This window comes from Macrotis lagotis, chromosome 4, assembly GCF_037893015.1.
Source record: "Macrotis lagotis isolate mMagLag1 chromosome 4, bilby.v1.9.chrom.fasta, whole genome shotgun sequence".
Classification (NCBI taxonomy): domain Eukaryota; kingdom Metazoa; phylum Chordata; class Mammalia; order Peramelemorphia; family Peramelidae; genus Macrotis; species Macrotis lagotis.
This window is the reverse complement of record NC_133661.1, coordinates 174,877,553-174,900,444: the sequence shown is the minus strand read 5'-3', so window position 1 is coordinate 174,900,444 and position 22,892 is coordinate 174,877,553. Positions and strand designations below refer to the sequence as shown.

The 22,892-nt window shown below is 32.8% G+C and overlaps 1 protein-coding gene across 1 annotated transcript in view; it reads right to left on the bottom strand.

Annotated features, from left to right (window-relative positions):
• The window catches only part of FAM227B (family with sequence similarity 227 member B), a 340,736-nt gene that overhangs the window by 271,174 nt on the left and 46,670 nt on the right, over positions 1–22,892 (bottom strand). The window contains exons 7-9 of the mRNA XM_074236228.1: positions 20,375–20,473; positions 3,584–3,685; positions 256–382 (exon numbers count right to left, since the gene is read on the bottom strand). Of these exons, the coding sequence (XP_074092329.1) occupies positions 256–382; positions 3,584–3,685; positions 20,375–20,473 (328 nt within the window). The remainder of the gene's footprint in view (positions 1–255; positions 383–3,583; positions 3,686–20,374; positions 20,474–22,892) is intronic.

The window sequence follows — 22,892 nt, the reverse complement described above, 5'->3', positions numbered from 1 at the left end:
ATCTTACTATTTAGGAATCTCCAATATATAAACAGATTATGATATTCAACCTCTACGGTTAATGGTAAATTCATCTTAAGGTACTCTGATAAAATATGATTATTTTGAAACACATGGATGCGTCATATTGTAAATCAATGGGTCATGTTTTTGCCAGTATCTAAGGACAAAATTATTTTTAGTACAAACAACATTTTAAAAATAGAAATTAGTCTTAGTATTAAAAATGTGAATATTTAAATAAAATAACAGTACCTGTCATCCACAAAAAAGTGGTCTTCAATAATTCCTCTTTAAATGCATCATTAAATAGTTGAGAGGAATCTGGAAATGCTTCTTGGAAAATTGTATAGATGGCTTGTGACAAACAGACAGGATAGAGCTATCAAAATATAGACAAACATTAATTATAGAAGGAAGATTTATTTAGGTAGTGTATTATGTTGGTTATTTTAAACTCTATATCTCCTTCCAGTTTGGGAACAATTCAAAACGTGTTTATACCTCCTCCAAAAAGGGTAAGGTGAGACATAAAATGGGAAAAAATTTGAAAATCAAATATGTTGGTTTATTTACTTTTTTTGCAGTTCTTGAAATAATTTGGCATGAGATAAAAGTGGAATTAATATGATAGGCTTTTTCCTCAATCTCTGCATCTTTTAACATTGTTTATTGCCCTTTGTTCAATACTCTAAATTTCTACACATTATCTTTTAGATCTTCTTTTTTTCCTGAACACTCTTTAGTCTCCTTGTTGAATCTTTGTCTAAATCATTCTAAATGTGGATGTGCCCCTTAATGCTAGTACCAATGCTCTATTCTATCTCTATATTATTTTACCTATTTCATGGTTTCAATTATCATCTTTTTGTTACTAATGAACAGATATGCTTACTTATGTATCCCCAACTCCTTTCCTGACTTCAATTTCTTATCTCTAACTACCTACTGAACTTCTCAAACAAGCTATCATGTGGTATTTCAAACTCAGCATATCTAAAATTGAACTTATCTTTCTCCCCAAACATTCCCTTCTTCCTAACACCCCTACTTCTATCAAAAGTACCCCTCTCTTCCTAGGTAACTAGATTTATAATCCAGGTGTTAGGTTCAATTTATCACTCTCTCACACCCCATATCCAATGTGTTGCCAAATCTTACCAATTTTACCTTTATAGCATCTCTTGTATATACCTCCTCTTCTTTTACATTGCTACCACCCCAGCATAGTCCACTATCCCCTCACACTTGTACTATATTTTCAGCCTACTGGTTGATCTTTCCACCTCAAGTCCCTCATTCAAATGTATCTTCTCTACTATCAAATTGTTTTTCCTAAATCACAAAACTGAACATGTTATCTCCTTATTCAGTCACCTCCAGCATCTCCCTATTATTTCCAGGATCAAATTATATAAGCTTCTGATTTGATGTTCTAAGATCTTCATAACCTTACCTCCTCCTACCTTTATTATCTTTCACCTTACTCATTTAAACATGCTCTGTTTTCCAATGGCATTGGTCTGCCTGAACAAGAATTATCTTGCAATCCATTTCCCATCTCTAGGTAATTTCAGTGATTGTTCCCCATATCAGGAATTCTTCCTCCTCATCTCTGCCTTCCAGGTTTCCTGGTTCCTTCAAATCTCAGCTAAAATTCCACTTTCTACAAGAGACCTTTCTTTCCTAAATCTCACTTAATGCCATGCCTTTCTTCTGTTGTTGCTTGTCAATTGCTTCTATTTTTTTTGTGACCCCATTTGTGTGTTTGGTTTATTTTTATTTTTTGCAAAGATACTAAAGAGGCTTGCCATTTTCTTCTCCAGTTTATTTTTCAGATGAGAAAAATGAAGCAAATAGGGTTAAGTGACTTGTCTGGTCACATATCTAGTAGGTATCTGAGGTAGAAATTGAACTCAGGAAGGTAAGTCCAGGCCTGGTACTCTATCCACTGAAATAAATGAATGGATGAATAAACAAATAAATAAACATACATTTATATGTATGTGCATATATGTATATATATATGAATTCACATATCTGTAGATTTTATATGTATATATATCACTAATACATTAATATCATAGTTGACTAATAAATATTTATTGACTGATAAGGAATGAGTATGAGTTATTAGAAAGATCAACAAACCAATAGACTGGGTTCTTGTCACAGTTATATGTAACAGATGATGGTTAAAATTTAGTTTTAATTTTCTCTAAATTTTTATATAGTGGTCATTAAGAATATTTTGCTTTGGGGTATTGTAGAGGTAACATGAATTTAATGAAAGTTCAGATCTGTTATGCAGATATTGAAACAGAGGACTGGTAATTGATTAATGGTATATCAATTTAATTGTTGAAGTCTTTAAAAGTTAACACATCCTTCTTAGCATCAAAATTGATTATGGTAATTACTTTATAGAAGAACTTCCACTATATTCTAACATTAAAACTATCATAATTATCTATTTTCACTATTATAACATTGTATACTCAAAAATGTATATACACATATGCAAATGAAATTCAACTTAAATGTATTACAATAAACACATCAACAAATTAGGTTATGGACTAGATCTTTGTTATCATTAGAAAAGATAATTTCCAGGCAAGAAAACATCCTTTCACAGTAGAGATCAAGCCTTCTCTACTACCTATAACCTTAGAGAAATACATGGATCATTAAGAGGTTAAGGGTTTTGTTAGAATCACACAGTCAACATTTGTCAGAGTTGAAATTAGAACCCAGGTCTTCTGAGTTTCAAGTTCATATCTCTATCTGGTGTACCAAACTACCTTTATACACAAATATTATGAATATGTATGTAACCACTAATTGTGCTAGATTTATAACTACAGGTCTAAGAATTGTTAAAAATCTAACCCAACTGGCAAGCTTGGCATCAGGGTTTTGTTTATGCTATTTTGAAGGATAACCTCTTGTTAGTTTAAGTAAGACCTTACATTTAATTTATATGGATCAAAATGCAATCCTTGACCTGGACTTTGTAGATATTATTTGTGGAAATTTTAGCAAATTTGCACTTATCCCTGGCACTAGAGATCAGAATTAAATTTTCTTAAACTAGTAATTAATCCGGACAACAGAAATGTTTAAATAGAAGTCAAATTTATTAACATGTTCATTATTTTTCATTGCAGATGTTAGTATTTGATCTTCAGCCATAATAGATAACATACATTTATATTCTTGCTGAAAAATGCTTTCTAAAAATGCCTAATTAGTGAATACTAGCATGCAGATGACTGAAATTACTTAGTTTAACCTCCATAGTTCTGATGACTATTTTTGAAATAATACTTAATTTTAAAATGTTAATCAAAGTCCAGAAAGAATATTTAATTCTGACATCCAATACAGCATGCCGTATTATAAAAAAAAAATTCTTGTTCATGAAGACCAGATATTACAACATTTCATGATTGCTATCTACACCCTAATGATCAACCAAAATGTTCTCTGATATGATAAAAAGAATCACTTAAGAATTATCTTCTTTGTCAATGTTTAAAAACTAATATGCATAACTAATTAATTTTTATATAACTTTTACCTTAAAAAAAGTATCTTTTCTATACTCTGGGATTTTCATTAAAAGTGACACATAGTTTTCTGAAATTCTATCAAACAAGACATCTTCATCATGTTGATTAGGCTTTAAAAAATAAACATTTAAGAAAATTAGTCATTAAATTATAAAAATAATTAAAAATTAAAAGATTCTTATACAGAAGTAATGCAGTTGTTTTTAGCACAACATAATAACTTGCAATTATTTTAAACTTTGATGTAGTTTAAAACTTTTTTTGTAACTTTAGTATTATAAGTAGCTGAGGAGGTACCAATATCCTAGAATGTCATTACTATTTGTATCTGGCTGTGCAGGATATAAATGGGTAAATAACTTGGAAGCAAAATAGAATTTAATTCCACATAACTTTTTGATTATATTATTTTAGATGGAGTTTAATAGAAGAGTTTAAATTGATTAATATTAAGGATGCTAAGTTGAAACAAAAAGCTAAAACTAAAAACAAATAGAAAATGAAGAAATAAATAGAACCTTTTCTGGTCACACAGGTCATACCTGTATTTTATGTCACAACCATAATGTGTTTATTTTTTGTTGCCTTCTGGTTCACTTGAAATATTTTATCATGAAGACAAACTGTGGATTTTTTTCTGGTGGTACTTTTTTTCTGTATCCAAATGTTCTGGGAAGTTTTCTTATATTATTTCTTGTATTAATGTGTATAGTTTTCTTACTTGTCCCATTCCTCTGGAAGGTCTATAATCATTATATTATCACTATTAAGATCTATTTGTTTTGCTCATATGAAGATTCTTCCAGAATGTTTTTCATTTATGTATTTTACTTTGGTGAGACTTGCTAATGTAGATTCAAGATTTTTCTGTTTAAATTTGCTTTTAAATTCATTAAATTCATTCAGAAACATCCTGCTCTGTGCCTCAGATGCATGTTGTAATCTAAGCAATGTACTTTTATCTTTAATTTCTCTTGATTTTTATTTACTGGTTTCTTCGCTGTTTTTCATTATCTCAGGACTCCACAAGATCCTCTGGTTCATCAGGTACTGATTTATTTTTCTTTGCAAAAGCAATATTTATTCATAGATGTCTTGAATCTTTTTCTTGTTCTAGGAGACCATATTTGGTTATTGGTATCTTTCTTGTTGGTTTATATGCTTATGCTCAAGATTTTTAAATTGTTTTTTGATAACTTCAGTCTATTTTTCTCACTTTCCTCTATTGCTCAATTTCTGACTTCCTCCCTTTTGATGTTCCCTGAGAGCCTTCTCAGCCACCTTCCATGTTGAGTAATTGAGGTCTATCCCCCAAGTGATTTCTGGGGCAACAGAACTGCCTCAACTAGTTATGGGTTTTCCCCTCTGGCACTTTGCAGGGCCATACATCTGTCCTGTCTCTGTTCCTTCTGTTTCTCTGTTCTCTGGCTGAGCTCTGCTGAGACTCTTGTATCAGTTATCTTTTTTTTTAGGTTTTTGCAAGGCAAATGGGGTTAAGTGGCTTGCCCAAGGCCACACAGCTAGGTAATAATAATTAACCCAGGTACTCCTGACTCCAAGGCCCATGCTTTATCCACTACACCACCTAGCCGCCCCTTGCATCAGTTATCTGACCAAGCTTATGCCATTTGGATTTCCATAACATTGGGAGAAGTGGGTAAAGATGAAATTTATTGAAGTCAATTAGTCTGTATGGTTATGCTGTCACCAAATTGTGGTGTGAGCAGTGGTACATGTAACTTCTCAAATTATTTTGTAAAGTTTTGAGAGGTCATGAGGATAGAGAAAATGGCTTTTTTTCATTTTGTTGGACATGTGATTCAGATTTAAATTTTTATTCAATAGTGATGGTGGTATCCCATGATTCAAAGCCATGTGGGTTCATTCAGAGAAAACTAGTGTTAAAAAGACCAGTTTGGGGGTATAGGAAGCAGCTTAGGATCCTTGAAAATATGGTGTACATTCTCAAAAGTGATTCTGCCTATTCTGCTGCTATTCAATTCTGAGATAAGCTCATTGACTATCCTTTACAAATATATGTATATATATATATATATATATACACACATATACACTTACATACATATATGAAATGGATTAACTCAATGAGCTGTGTTACTAACTGCATATTACAATCTGGATAATATATTTTTGTCTTTACTCCCTCTCAAATATTATTTACTGATTTCTACAAACACAGCTCAGTCTCTTCTATTATAAAACCCCCCCCAGTAGATTCTATCATGTACACTATTTAATCATCCTCATCAACTATCATTTTATATCTTTCCTTCCTTTCACAGCTAAAATAATTTAAGAAGTTGCCTACATTAGGTATCTTCACATTCTTTCCAAATGAATATAATGTACATATAATGTAAATATATATATGTGTGTGTGTGTGAATATGTGTATATGTCTGTATGTGTGTGTGTGTAAGTGTGTGTGTGTGTGTGTGTCACTAGCACCTAAGATAATGCCTGACTTATAGGGAGAACTTAATAAATGCTTATTGATTCTTTGTGTATTTTTCTTTTACTTTTACTTCTCAGTCTTCCTTTGTATTCCACAGTTGAACCTTCCCTTCTAATGGAGGATAGCCAGAGCACAATAATATGCTAATTATATCCAACTAATATTCTTCATTCTACATTCTACATATCTACATATCTCTCATATCTTTTCCAAAAGGATGAGTATATTTTACTATCAGTTCTCTTGAGTCAAGATTAGTTATCACATAAATCAGAGCTTTAAGTTCTTTCAAAGATTTTCCTTTTCATTTTGATTATCTTCATATAAATTGTCCACATGTCTTTGCTCATTACAATCTACATGGGTTCACATAATCTCCCAAAGAAATTTACTGCAAAGATTTTTTCCCTATGTAATTGCTTCTATTCTATTTAAGTGCATTGCTTTTGTGAAATTTTTTTATTTTGGTTTTACTTAAAAGGGTCCACTTTGTCTACTATGACTACTTCTCTTCCTTCTTTGGTTAAGAATTGTTTCCCTAGTCATGGTTATTGTCTCTTTATATTCTTCTGTAAATTTGTTCAAAATATAAATATCTATTTTAGCCAATTATTTGGAGCTTTTTGTGACTTATAGTATAAGATATCAGTCTGTCAAATTTCTGATAGTCATTTATTGGGAAATATACCTTTGAGGGGGACTAGGTCTAGGTATATAGATATAGAAGTCCTCAAAATAGAGTTGATCACTCTAATAGAATTAGGTTGAAATGTAAGTGAGGTATCATCAAGATGAAAGGTCACAATTGTCAAACCTTCCCTAATATCTCTCATACAAACAATTATGAAAACACCTAATAGAATTCTGAGCGTGAAAGTCAAGAAAAGTCATAGTACAATCATTTTTCCCGGCATGGATAGATAGCTTAGGAATACAGAACACTGGGGTGGGAATTGGTTGAGAGTATGGCATTGCAAGAGAGGTACAAGTTGTTTGTTAAGGCAAGCAAAGGAGCATCTGTGGCAATGATAACATCAGTACCTAGGAATAGTAAAAGGACTGAATAACTGATTAGAAGGAAATTACAAAGTACTAGTACGAAGTGGATGATCAAGTACCATTTTTGCAGTTTAGTTGTTGATAATCCAGTTTTGGGACACAGTTCCATGATGGAAAGGAGCCATCATAGTCATGTAAGAGCATGACTAGATAAAGAATAAAGTAAATTTCAGGAATGTAATGACCCTATCACTCCCTGGATCACACCACTTTGTATGCACCAAAAACCTAAATAGGGTTCCAGATTGAGTTGTGAAAATAGAAGGACATTGACTAATCTCCCTAATGAACATTGATGCAAAAATCTTAAATAAAATTTTAGCAATGAGACTACAGCAAGTTATTATTAGGACAATACATCATGATCAGGTTTGATTTATACCAGGTAGGCAGGGATGGTTCAATGTTAGGAAAAGACTCAACATAATTGAACATATAAATAGCAAAACAAACAGAAATCATATGATTATCTCTATAGTACTGAAAAAAGCCTTTGATAAAACACATCATCTATTCCTATTAAAAACATTAGGAAGTTTAGGGATAAATGGAGTTTTAGTTAATAATAATTAATTCTAATTAATAAGTAGTATCTATCAAAACCATCAACAAATATTTTTATATAATGGGGATAAACATTTCCAGTAAGACCGGGGTGAAACAAGGATACCCATTATCACCATTACTTTTCAATATAGTTTTAGAAATGTTAGCTCTAACAATAAGAGAAGAAAAAGAAATTGAAGGAATCAGAATTGGCAATGAGAAAGCAAAGCTTTCACTCTTTGCAGATGATATGATAATATAGAACCTGAGAAAATAAATCATCTAAAAAACTCCTTGAAACAATTAACAAATTCAGCAAAGTAGCAGGATATAAAATAAAACCACATTAATCATCAGCATTTCTATATATGAATAACAAAGCCCAAGAGCAAGAGATAGAAGAGAAATTTCATTTAAAGTAACTGTAGACAACATTAATTACTTGGGAATCTACCTCCCAAGATAAATCCAGAAACTGTATCAATACAACTATAAAGAACTTCTCACCAAAATAGTTAGATCTAAATAATTGGAAAAATGTCAATTGCTTATGGTTAGGTTGAGCAAATATAATAAAAATGAAAATAATATGCAAATTCAGTTAGTTACTTAGTGCCATATTAAATTACCAAATAATTATATTACAGAGCTAGAAAAAAATAGTAACAAAATTCATCTGGAACAACAAAAGGTCAAGAATAACAAGAGAACTAATAAAAAAGGAAAGGAAGGTGACCCAGCTCTACTAGATCTAAAACTATACTATAAAATGGCAGTCATCAAAACAATGATGAATCAGAAGATTAGGATAGGTTCAAAAGAAACAGTAATAAATAACTACAGTAATCTACTGTTTGACAAACCCAAAGACAATTTCGGGAATAAGAATTCACTATTTGACAAAAATTTCTGGGAAAATGAAAATAGTATGGCAAAAACTAGGCATAGACCTATGTCTCACACCCTATACCAAAATAAGGTCAAAATGACTACTGGATTTAGACATAAAGGGTGACATTATATATAAACTGATAGACCAAGAAATACTATCTATCTTATCTATGGAAAATATATATATTAGAAATAGAGTACATTATAAACTACAAAATGAATGGTTTTGACTATATTAAATTAAAAAGGTTTTGAAGTAATAAAATCAATGTTGCCAAGTTAGAAGGAAAGCAGAAAATTGGGAAACAATCTTCACATCTAGGAGTTCTGATAACAGTCTCATTTCTGAAATATATTGTGAGCTACATCAAATTTATAAAGTTGCAAGTCATTCCCCAATTGATAAATGGTCAAAAGATATGAATAGACAGTTCTCAAAGGAAGAAATTAAACTATATATAATCATATGAAAGAATGCTCCAAATCATTATTAATTAGAGAAATGCAAATTAAAACAACTCTGAGGTATCACTTTACACCTCTCAGATTGGCTAAGAAGACAAAAAAGGGAAAATGATCAATGATGGAGAGATTGTGGGATGATTTGGACATTGATGCATTGTTGGTGGAGTTGTGAACAGTTCCAACCATTCTGGAGAGCAATATGGAGCTATGCCCAAAGAGCAATAAAACTGTTCATACCCTTTGACTTAGCAATTTCAATTCTAGACCTATATTCAGAAGAAATCAAAGAAAATGGGAAAAGTCCCACCATGTTTCAAAATAATCTTTGCAACTCTTTTTGTGGTGGCAAAGAACTGGAAATTGAGGGGATGCCCATCAACTGGGGAATACTTAAACAAGTTATGGTACATAAATATTATGGAATACTTTTATTTTATAGGAAACCATAAATGGTTGGACTCCGTAGAAGCATGGAATGAATTACAAGATCTGAAGAAAATAATGTATACATCAACAATAACATTATGAGATGATTAACCCAATGGATGTGGCTCCTCTCTGCAGTTCAAAGAGCTAGGACAACCTGATAAGACTGGTTATGGACAATGCTATCCCCATTCAAAGAAAGAAAAAACAAAACAAAACAAAACAAAAAATTCTTCATAATCTGATGAAAACTACATTCACTTTTTTAAAAAAATACCTCTTATGGATTTCTTTCCCTTAATCCTAATTCCTGATACTGAAAAATGACTAATCTTTAAACATGCTTAACCCATATGTGTATAAAATATTAGCCTGACTGTTCACTGCTGAACAGTTGAGAGTTGAGAAGAGAGGGTGGAGGGAAATTTTGTAACTAAAAATATACATCTTTCATAATGTGTATTTGGAAAAATAAAACATCAATAAAAAAAAGAAAGAAAATAGTACATAGATAGAAGCTGAGAGCTATGGTCCACCCATCCACCTGAGATGAGCAGAGTCCAACTTCAACATAATAATCAAAATCAAGAAGTAGACTGGAAAAATGAGCAAACCACAACAAAAAGAATCAAACTATACAAAGTTTCTATAGTAACAGAGAGGCTCAAAACATAAACTCAGAAGACAATGACTCAAAAAATATCTACAAGTAATGTCTCAAAGACAAATGCAGATAAAAACTACAGAACTGCCATAAGAATTAAAGAAATATCAAAGATTTTAAAAATAATGTAAAGTTGTAGAGGAAAATCAGGGAAATAAATAAGAGTTATACAAGAAAATTATAAAAAGGTAACAGTTTGGTAAATGAGCCACAAAAATATTGAACTAAAGAATTTTCTAAAGATCAGAATTAATAAAATGCTAAAAGAGGTAAGAAAATAACTGATTAAAATTAGAATTGGTCAAATGAAAGATGAATATATAAATATATCTCTAATAGGAAAAATAATTTGAAAAAATATATCAAGGAAAGATAATTTAAGAATTATTAGACTATCTGAAAGTCATGATCAAAAAATAAGCCTAGACACACTTCAAGAAATGTAGAAGAAAATTTCCCAGATATGTTAAGAGGGTAAAATAAGAATTGAAAGAATTCATCTGTCATTTACTTAGAGAAATTTCCAAATGAAAACTCCCAAGGAATATTGCAGTCAAAATTTAGAGTTCCCTGGTCATTGAGAAAATACTACAAGTAGTCAGAAAGAAACGATTTAAATATCATGGAGCAACAGTAAACTTCATACAATATTTAGATACTATCATAATAAAGGAGCAGAGAGCTTGCAATATGATTTTATAGAAGGCAAAGGAATTAGGATTACAATCAAGAGTAACCTATTCAGTAAAATCCAAGTATAATACTATAGGGGGGAAAGTAGATATTTAATGAAATAGAGAACTTTCAAACAATCTTTATGAAAGACCAGAGCTAAATAGAAAATTCGACTTAAGACATACTCTTGACAAGATCTGAAAGAAGAACTAAAGGAAAACATGAGTAAGAAATCATAAGAAATTTAATAAGGTTAAACTGTTTACATTCCCATGAGGAAAAATACCTGTAGCTTCCCTATTACCATCATTAGGGCAGGTAGAAGTATACTTAAATAAAATGAATGGGTTTGAGTCTATTACATTGGAATGACATCAAAAAAAAAAAAAGAATGGAAAGGTAAGAAAAAGAGAAGGGGAAAGGAAGAGAAAGAGAAATGGGGGAATTTATCTTATATAAAAGAGATGTACAAGGAAACATTTTCACAATGGAGAGGACAATTGATTCAAGGAGGGGAGGGTATATATACATTCAGTTGGATATAGAAATTCATCTTACCAGGAAATAGGAAGAGAAGGAATTAATAGAAAGAGAGGGAGGTGTTGAGAGATAATAGATTAAAGGAAGTAATGGTCAGAAGCAAAATTTGGAGGAAGGAATAGGGCAAAAAAAGAGAAAAATCAATACACTAGAATATCTTGGAGGAAAATCAATAGTTATCTAACATAACAGTGAATATGAATGGAATGAACTCATCCATAAAATGGAAGTGGATAGCATAATGCATTTGAAATCAGAATCCAACAATATATGGCTTACAAGATTCATGCTTGAAATGGAACAATACATAGAGTTAAAATATGCAATAAATAATATTCACTAAAGGATCTTGGAAGTAAGATTGAAATTAATTGGAAACTGAATAATCTAATTCTAAAAACTGAGTGGGCCAAAGAACAAATCAAAGACACAATCAATATTTTCATTAAAGATAATGACAACAATGAGACAACATACCAAAATTTGTGAGATGTAGTCAAAGGAGTACTTAGAAGAAAATTTAAATCTCCAAACACATATAAATAAAATAGAAAAAGACCAAATCAATGAATTAGGGCATGTAGCTAAAATAATCAGTTAAAAGAAAGAATATTAAAAATCCTAATTGAATATAAACATAGAATTCTTGAAAATCAACAGATTGATCAATGAAATTGCAAAAATGTGATTGAACTAATAAGTGAAACTAGGTCCTGGTTTTGTAAAAAACAAACAAACAAAAAGCCACAATACAGTAGATAAATCATTGGCTAATTTGATTTTTAAAAGTAAATCAAATTACTAGAATTGAATATGACAAAGGTGAATGCACAATCATTGAAGATGAAATGAAAACAGTTTTTAGGAATTTTTTGCTCAACTTTAAGCCAATAAAACTGTCAATCCCAAGAATGGATGAATATTTCCAAAAATATAAATTGCCCAGATTCATAAAAGAAATAGGTTATTTAAATAACCCTGTTTTAGAAAAAGAAAGTAAACAAGCCATAAAGGAGGGAGTCCACCAAGAAAAACACTGAAGGTGTTTTATAGGTGGATCTATAAGCAAATAAAACAATTGGTAAAAATACTATGTAAATTGTTTGAAAAATAGGTAAAGGCAAATTACATCTATGACACAAATTTTTATTTATCCAAACCAGGAAAAGCAAAACACAGAAAGAAAATTATAGAACAATTTATCTAATGAATATTGATGCAAAAATTCTAAATAAAATACTAACAAGGAGACTATATGTAATGCAATGTAACACAAAGATTATGTACTGTAACTGAATAGAATTTATACCACGAATGCAAGACTTGTATAATATTAAGAAAACTGTAAGCTTCATTGACCAAATCAATAACAAAAAATCATGTGATCATATCAACAAATGTAGGAAAAAAAAACTTTGACAAGATATAATTCCCATTCTATTAAAAGTATTAGAAAGCACAAGAATGAATGTGTTTTTTTTTAAAAAAAAACTAGTATTTCTCTAAAACCAAGCACAAATATTATCTATAATAGGGATAAACTAGAAGTCAGTTCAGTAAAATCAGAAGTAAGGATGCTGGTCATTATCATTGTTATTCAATATTGTACTAAAAATGCTAACTACAGCAATAAGACAAAAAATTGAAGGAATAAGCAAAGGCAATGAGGAAACAAAACTATCACTTTTTTGCAGATTATATATGATAGTATTTTAAAAGAACCCTAGAGAGTCAATTAAAACTAGTCAAAGTAATTAACAACTTAACCAAAGTTTGCAGAATATAAAACACATACAGAAAATGTTAGCACCTCTATATTATGAACAAAACAAGAAAGAACTTTAGAGAGAAATTGCATTTAAAATAATTGTAGTATAAGACAAATTACTTGGGAGTCTACCCATCAAGACATATACAAGAACTACATGAACATTCTTCTGTCAAATAAAAACAGATCTAAACAACTGGGGAAATTTTAACTGCTCATATGTTCTCAGGTTTTCTGTGACTCCTATTTCAGGATTTTATTGACTAAAATACTAGAGTGATTTGCTTTGCTATTTCCTTTTCCAGTTTATTTTACAGGTGAGAAAATTGAAGCTAACAGGACTAAGTGATTTGTCCAGGGTCATAAAGTTAGTAAGGCTGGATTTGAACTCATGAGTTTTCCTGATTTGAAGCCTAGTGCTCAATCAGTAGATTGAATGCTACCTACTTGCCTCCTCATGGGTAGGCTGAGGCAATATAATAAAGATGACAAAATTATCTAAATTAATATACTTTAGTGCCATACTAATCAGATTACCAAAACTTATTTTATAGAGTTCTGAAAGAGCAAAAAGTCAAGAATATTGAGGGTATCAATGGGTATAAAATGAAAGAAGGGAGATAGCAGCAGGTCTCAAACTATATTACAAAACAGTAATAATCAGGGGTGGCTAGGTGGCGCAGTGGATAGAGCAACTGGTCCTAGAGTCAGGAGTACCTGAGTTCAAATGTGACCTCAGACACTTAATAATTACCTAGCTGTGTGGCTTTGGGCAAGCCACTTAACCTCATTTGCCTTGCAAAAACCTAAGAAAAAGTAATAATCAAAACAATCAGTAAATTTAAAATTTAAAAAAAAATAGAATGATTGATCAGTGAAATAGATTAGTATAGAAAAGCAAATGGGCATAGCAACCATTGATAAACCCAAAGTTCACTAGCTATTAGGTCAAGAACTCACTATTTTACAAAAACTATTGTGAAAATTGGAAAGTAGCTTGGTAAAAACTAGACATTGATCAATATCTCACACCATATACCAAGATAAGGACAAAATGGGTATATGATTTAGACACAGAGGTTGATATCATAAGCAGATTAGGGGAACATGGAAAAAATTGCCTGTTGTATCTATGAATGGGGAAGAGTTTAATGATCAAACAAGAGATAGAAAGGATTACAGGAGAAAAATGGATAATTTAAAATATATTAAATTTTAAAGATTTTTAATTCAAAATCATTGCAGTCAAAATTAGAAAGAAGGAATTGTTTGTGTTTGTGTGTGGTGTGTGTGGTGTGTGTGTGTGTGTGTGTGTGTGTGTGTGTGTGTGTGTGTGTGTTGGGGGTTTACAGCAAATTTCTCTGAGAAAGGTCTTGTTTCTTAAATACATAGGAAATTGAGTCAGATTTATAAAAAGAGTCATTTCCCAAATGATATATGGTCAAAGGATATGAACAGGCAGTTTTCAGAACAAGGAATTAAAGCTATTAGTAATCAGATGAAAATTTTCTAAATTACTTATAATTGGAAAAATGCAAGTTAAAATAATTCACTTTTCAGACTGGCTTAGAAGATATAAAAGGAAAATGACATGCTAGAGGGGATGTAAAAAAGAGATACACTAATGCACTTTTGGTGGAGTTCTGAACTGTTCCAAACCTTCTGGAGAATAATTTGGAATTAGCTTCTCATAGAAGATGATATATATATATATGAAACACCTTGATACAAAAATACTACAACTAGATCTGTACCCCAAAGCAGTCAAAAGAAAAAGGGAAAGTTTCCTAACTGTAAAAATATTTAAAGGAAACAGAATGGTACAAAGCCATCAGTCTCACTCTCTCTTCCAGAATCATCATCAGAATCATGCAGAATCATTTGACAAAAGTCAAAATGGCCAATGATAGCCTGGGATGCAGTGAATGGCCTTATGATCTTTGATGTTTAATTTCTAAGATACCTTTGGCTTTTGGAACAAATTATTCTAATTTGACCATTCTGCTGGGGAAGGAGTGAAGAAATCTTCACATGCTTGGGATAGACATTCCCCTAACTAACAGACAGGTTTGAGGGCTGTCAGTTATCTTCAATCTGGCTTAGACTATCTGTCAATATGGTTCTTGGATGATAATCCAGTATAGAAGATAAAAAGATAGAGGGGGGGGTAGAGAAGTGGGAGGAGTTGAGAGAGCATGGCATCTTGAAAACCTAGAGAGAGGAAAGTATGAGAAAGAAAGGATAGTCAGCAATGTCAAATACAATAAAGAAATCAAAAAAAAAGATGAGAAAGGAGAAAAAGCAATTATATTTGGGAAATAAGCTCACTGGTAACTGCAGAGAGGAGTTTCAACTGAATGATAAATTCAGAAGTCTCACTGATGTAAGAGATCTTATATGAAACAGTATCATCAGTTACATTGCTTTGCTATATAGTAAAAAGACTAGGATACTTAAAATCCTCTGTTCTATTTTTCAACATGCTACTGCTTGCACCATAGAAACAGAAGTAGTCAGTTATTTTCGTTTCATGGGCCATGTCCAGAGAGTTCATCACTTAGTGGGGATGAGCCTCCTTATGTTGATATAAATTTGACCTCCTATGTTAACATAAATTGGGCAGCAGACAATCAGTTGCTAGAATAATATTTGACATCTTTCTAGATGGGTAGAAACTGCTAGACATTAGATTACAAACTCCTTGAAGGCAGAGATTATCTTTTACCTTTCTTTATTTTCCCATGCTTCACACCCCACTATAAGTCATCAGAGTAGAAATCTTATAGAAGATTAGAGACAGGGATATGTACAGAATCGGATTTCTTCGGTGGTAGTAATAAATCAGTGAGTAAAGTCCCTTTACTAATGCAAGGCTGTAACTACTCTGCAACTAATAGTCTTAGAGAATTGCCTAGAATAGTAGCTCTCAAAATGTGGTTCATAGACTCCTACACTCCCTGAGACACTTTCAGGAGTCCAAGGAGGCAAATCTATATTCATAATACTACTAAGATATCATTTGTCTGTTAAAATCATTTCTCACTTTTTCAACTACAAATGTGTGTAAGCCTAGGTCTTCTTCAACTGAAATAATACAATGCAAAAGACTGAATGAAGCAAATTTGAGGAAACAAATATATTCTATTAAGCCAGATATTAAAGAGATTTGCAAAAATAATAGAACAATGACTAATAACTAATACTGATATAGGTATAGGTCAAAACAAATCAATACTGCATATAGTATGTAATGACTAATTGGGGAAATCAAATGTGTGTATGAATGTATGTGAATATGTATATGCATATATATTTATATGTGAATCAAATGTCTTATCTCTAGTCTACTAACACAAATTACATATATATATAAACTGTATCTATATCAATATATAGGCTATATATGTATTCTAGAGATACTATATATTTAGACTAGAAATATATAAATTACATGTGTGTTTGTAGTATAAATATGTCATTACTTATTTAAATGTATAGGACACACATAGATGTACATAATATACACAAAAGAGGCTAGAGGGGTATATATATATATATGTATACACACATGTTATTGTTTAGTTGTTTTAGTTATGTTCAACTCTTCATGACACTATTTGGAGTTTTCTTGGCAATGATACTGGAATGGTTTGCCATTTCCTTCTCCAGTTCATTTTATAGATGTAGAAACTGAGGTAAACAGGTTAAGTAACTTGCCTGGCTAATAAGTAAGTGGGTGAGACCAGATTCAAACTCAGGAAGATGAGTCTTCTTGATTCAAGACCAGGTACTCTATCCTTTGCACCACATGGTACATATACATATATGCTTCTATGTGTTTTTGTGAGTATATGGTCTAGAGATATAAGACACAACTTGATTCCCCTGATAAGTCAGTCTATATAATCTGCAATTAGTTCAATACATAGAAGAGAGATCTTTTTTCATTCTTTTGTATTATTTTACTCTATTGTGTTGCATAAACACAAAAAATTTCTTTACAGCATGCTTGCAAACCTTATTAGCTTGATATGATGTAGCAGAACAAGAACTGAATTTGGAGTACTTGGAGTTTTATACTCCACTATGCTCCTTACTACATATGTAGTATTTAGGAAACAGAACTTTTCTGGGTCTCAACTATCCTGTTTGCTAAATGAGAGAACTAAACCTGGAATTCTCTTCTTGAGATCTGGTCTAGAAGACTTAGAACACAAAGTGATGTTTCCACCCAATTTCAATGTCGGGGGACACACTCAGAACCCTAATGACACTGATGAGCTTTTCATCTGGAGACTATTCCTTGAAATACCCTTCTAGATCTTGTGAATCCAGGATGACAAAGGTTGTCCTTGCCCTCAAAGTGAGAGGTAAGAAGCAAACAATTATTCACAAGCAAGCTACACTGGGTAAAATGGAGATAATCCACAGATGGAAAGGATTAGCTCTTTTGATCCTTTACAACAAACCTGCAAGGCAGGTTTTTATTGTCCTCATTTTCCAGATGAAGAAACAGAGGCTAAGATATTAAATGACTTATCCAGGGCCTCACAGTGAGGAAGTATGAGGCAGGATTTGAACTAAGGTCTTTCTGATGCCAAATCCATTACTTTATGCATTGTGCCACTTGGCTTGACTGATAGATATGCATTTTATCTGTGATTTAACTTTTGTGAAAAATAATAAAGGACTTCTATGGGAATATAACAGAAATATTGTGAATTATGATATATTTTAGTCTGGTAATGAATAACTTGGTAGCTAGGTGGCTCAATGATGCTTACACTGTAATAAAAAAGACCAGAGTTCAAATCCAGTCTTAGACACTTACTGTGTAACATTAGGAAGGTTACTTCACCTTGTTTGCCGTAGTTTCCTCAGCTGTAAAAATGAGCTAGCGAAGGAAATGGCAAACTATTCTAGTATCTTTGCCAAGAAAACTCAAGATGGAATCATAGAAAGTTGGAAATGACTAGAACAACTCAACAACAACAATGAATAATTAGATAATATGATAAGGCATAACTTGGGAAGAAATCATTAACTCTTTTTTTTAGGGTTTTTTTTGCAAGGCAAATGGGGTTAAGTGGCTTGCCCAAGGCCACACAGCTAGGTAATTATTAAGTGTCTGAGACTGGATTTGAACCCAGGTCCTCCTGACTCCAGGGCCGGTGCTTTATCCACTGTGCCACCTAGCTGCCCAGAAATCATTAACTCTTACCCTGATACTTTAAGCAATGTAGACTATATACTAATTATGTTGGTGTAATGTGGTAAGGGAATCTAACTCTCATCAAATTGAGATCACCAAAGTAATTTATATGTCTCTTATTCCATCCTTATGGTATGGTGACTCAAAATAAGGTGACAAATCTGTTTAATATCTATATATTTTGGGAGGAGGAGGTAGAGTGGGGACTTTGAGTGGTTATACTAGCTAACTATGTAGAGTTAGTATTTCTTCTTTAGAACACACACAAGACACCTGATTGGAAGTATAGAGTATATTAGGAAAGACTGGGATATCTGTAAGTATTACTTGGGAGAAAACTTCCAGTTACTTAGGATGAAAGAAATGAATCATTAAGCTTGTGCTGTAAATGTACAGAATTACAACTATATGATCCAATGAAAGGGGTCAGAAGAACCCTATGAGATTCTGCTCCCACTCTCTAGAATCATATGGGGAGCCAGTAGGACAGATCAAGATGGAGAAGTGATATTTTTTACTTTCTTTGTGGGAGAAAATATATTTAAAATTCCCAAATAGATTCATCAACTTGAAGGCAGAAGAGTCATTGTTTTATTTATGGCAAACTACTTGGTTTCTCAAATCTTTTTTTGATAAAATGACCTTTAAGATAGCTGAGTGTGAAGTTTCTGAATGCCAAATTTAAAACTTTGACTTCTCTAAGTGAATTCCAGACTTCAAACAACTTTTCACCATCAGTATACCAAAGAATTATTCTCTGTGGAAGGGATATAGGAAAAATGTTTATATTAGGACTATCTTTGTAGTAACAATATAAAAGAAGGTGCGAAAAGGACCTATATTTACAAAATTATTTATAGTAGTTCTTTTCATAGTAGTAAAAAAAAACTGGGAAACAAAGCGAGTGCTTACCCATTGGAGAAATCTCTAAACAAATTATAATCTATTAATGTAAAGGAATGTTTTTATGCCATAAGAAATGACAAGATAGTTAGATTCAAAGGAAACTAGGAAGAATCCTTTGGGCTGATGAATAATGAAATGTGCAGAACTAAGAGAACAATGTATACAATAACATTATAAAGAAAAGGAGATTTAAAAGACTTGAAAACTCTGAGCAATGCAATGATAAACAAGGACTCCAGGGGACTAAAGATAGAACATCACCACCTCTTCCTAGAGATGTGAAGAACTGAAAAGGCAGAAGGACTGGAAAGACTTACATGAACTGCTGAGGAGTGAAGTGAGCAGAACATTATACACACTAATAGCAGCATTGAGGGATGATCAACTATCATGCACTTGCATATTTCAGCAGACTAATAATCAAAGACAATTTTTTTAGGTTTTTGCTAGGCAATGGGGTTAAGTGGCTTGCCCAAGACCACACAGCTAGGTAATTATTAAGTGTCTGAGACCGGATTTGAACCCAGGTACTCCTGACTACAGGGCCGGTGCTTTATCCACTGTGCCACCTAGCTGCACCTGAAGACAATTCTAAAAAAACATGATATATCTATATTCCGAGAAGAAACAATGGAGTTTAAATGTAGACCAAAGCTTACTATCTTCAATTTTTAAAAGTTGTCTTATGTATTGCATTTTTTTCCTCTCTAATGTTTTTCTCCTCTTTGGATTTGATCCTTCTTTCACGAAATGATAAATATGGATCTATGTTTAATATGGTTATACATGTATAGCTTCTATTAGATTGCTTTCTATTAGAGAGAGGGAGAGGAAAGGGAGGGAGGAAAATGTAAAGCTCAAAACCTTGCAAAAAAGATTGTAGAAAATTATCATAGCATGTAGTTGGAAAAATGAATTTAATGGTAACAAAAGCAAAAGAAGAATGAGACATACATTTTAGTCACGATCAATTGAGGAATTTGTATATTTGTATAAGGGTATATTTGTTATGGGGGGTTTAGTTGTCTATTTTTAATAGGGGCAAAGGAAGGAAGAATTAAACATATACATAAATAGAAAATTTTAAAGTTGAAAAATAAATCAAATTTTGAGTTTCTAGTAATAATTTCAAATTGAAAATTAAAAGTTAACATAAAAAGAAATTTTTATACCTTGAATTTATGGAGAAACCACCACCAGAAGGCATCTTGTAAAAGGTTAACAGATGCTTGTGTGAGCAGCAAAGCGAACCATGTTTTAAAACTCTTTACCTTTAGAGAAAAACAAATTAAATGTGTAAGTTAAATAAAAATATATAGTAAAATATTAATAAAAACAAATATTTATATGGTATGTGTTTAATGTAGTATATATTTTAAATCTTAGTTGTGTAATGACTAGTTGACATGAGCAGATCTTAGGTATCAGAACCTGTGATAATGCAATATTTAGTTCCAACAACCTGGAAGATGAAATCATTGCTTTCAGATATACCCAATAATCTGAATAATCTTGTCCACATGGGCAGATCACAAAGTGACAGAAAATAATATTGCCTATGGTCTTAAGTGATAGAGGGAGAAAGAGAGAGAGAGGAGGGAGAGGAGCAGAGGAGGAGAACAAGAACAAGAAGAACAAGGAAAAAACAAGAACAAGAACAAGAAAAGAAAGAAGAATGAGAAGAAGAAAAAGGAGGAGGAGAAAAAAGATGAAGAAGAAGAAAAAGGGGGGGGAAAGTTAATACTTTTTCTGGGCAATGAATGAAATCAGCAGTAACTGAGGGAGGATTGTGACTATTTAAACTGGTACTGAAATGAGACCTTCAAGATTTTTTCTTGAGCATAGTTCAAAAGGAAAAGTTCTCCCAGAAAAGAGCCCCGGAGTATAGCTGAAAATAAAATCCCAAATGTAGTTTGGTCTACCCAGAGGCTAAGGGGTGGAGTAGCTTGGTCCAAGCAAAGGTACAGGAGAGGGAGATGGAAATGATTGATGGCTCCTTTGGTCTGCTAACCAGTGCAGCACCAGACCCCAGCAGCACTTCTAGATTTACACATGTTTTATCCCTCTATAATAATCAAAAGATTTTAAATTCAATTCAACACACTTGTTAAGCAACTCCTTTGTGGAAGGTACTGTTCTAGGTGGTGGGTTATAAAGACAAGAACTATTTTATCACTGCCCTCCAAAAGCTTCAAGTCTACTGAAAGGTGGAATAAATATGTGCAAGGAAAGAAATATAAAGTAATTTTAAAAAGGAAAACGTACTAATCATTTGGAAATGGGAGTCATGAAAAGTTTTGTGTAAGAGGTGCTACTTGGACTGTGCTTTGAAGGATTCTCAGGATTCTATGAGACAGGTGAGTAGAAAATAAATTCTAGATATGAGGACTTCAATAAAAGGCATGAAGATAGGAGAATCAGGGATACGCTGGAGGCAGCTTCAAGCAACTGATGAGAGAAGATTGTTTAGTTTTCAATGTGAGCATTTACCTCTCAGAAATATTACAATTTAGAGTTTGATTTATTGTTTTATTGATTGTCTCAACTTAAGAAAGGAATAATGAAAATGTTAATAATGCAGATTAAACTTTAAATTGTATTGTGAATAAATCTCTATCCTACTCCCAAGCTGGGAGTAGCACAAGTCTTTGTAGAGGATAGAATATTGTGTATGGGCAATACTTAGAAGTTTGACTTGAAGACTTAATAGGAAGATTGCAAAAATAGTTGAAAACTAGATTATGGAGGTGTGGAATCAAGGTGGCAGAGTGGAGGTAGGAATTCCTACAAGTTCTCCCCCAGACCATTCCAAATACCTTTAAATAATGACTCTCACCAAATTCTAGATTGGCAGAACCCTCAAAAAGACCAAGTGAAACAATTTTCCAGCCCAAGATCACTTGGAAGAGCAGCAAGAAGGGTCTCTTAGAAAGGGCCCACAGTGCAACCTGGTCTGTGCTGGAGCAAACAGGTTTCCTTCATTCAGGAACAGCCCACAGGACATTTGGGTCCCTAGTATCAGGGGTGGTTTCCAGACTTCACAGCCCAGGGATTGTCAAGGACAACCTGAAAGGTCAATGGGAAAATTCTGTTGCACTAGAGTGAGAGCTGAGCCCAGGTCAGCACAGATCTCAGTGCAGACCCAGCCCTGGGGATCAGGACAAGGCCTGGGGAGCTACCCAGCAGCTCCTTCCAGAGTACTCAGCCCATGGACAGTAATAGGGTCGGAGGAAATTGCAGAAGTCTCTTTGTTATCCCTGAGGAAGGACTCTTATTTTGCCCATATTCAAATCCAGGTTGCAGTCTGGGGTCCCAATCCCAGGGAAAGGGGTTTTATTGCCTTAGCAGAGCTGGGACCCTCCTCATTTTTCCAGGACAGAGGGGAGTGTTTGTAATCAGCCACAGACCAGAGCACAGACTAGGAGAGCAATCATGAACTCTCACAAGAAGACTTCAGAGGAAATGAGGCTCCTTGGGCGGAGGTATCCCTGAAAACAGTTGCAAAAACCCTCAAAAGCTTGGAACAGTGCATCCTGCACCCTGGAAGCAGAGCCCCACCTTAATAAAGAGTTAAAATTAAGTCATAGACTGGGGAAATGAGAAAAGAGCAGAAGAAAAAAAATTCAACCACAGATACTTTGATCCTATTGAGGATCAAAATACACATTCAGAAGGTAACAAAATCAAAGC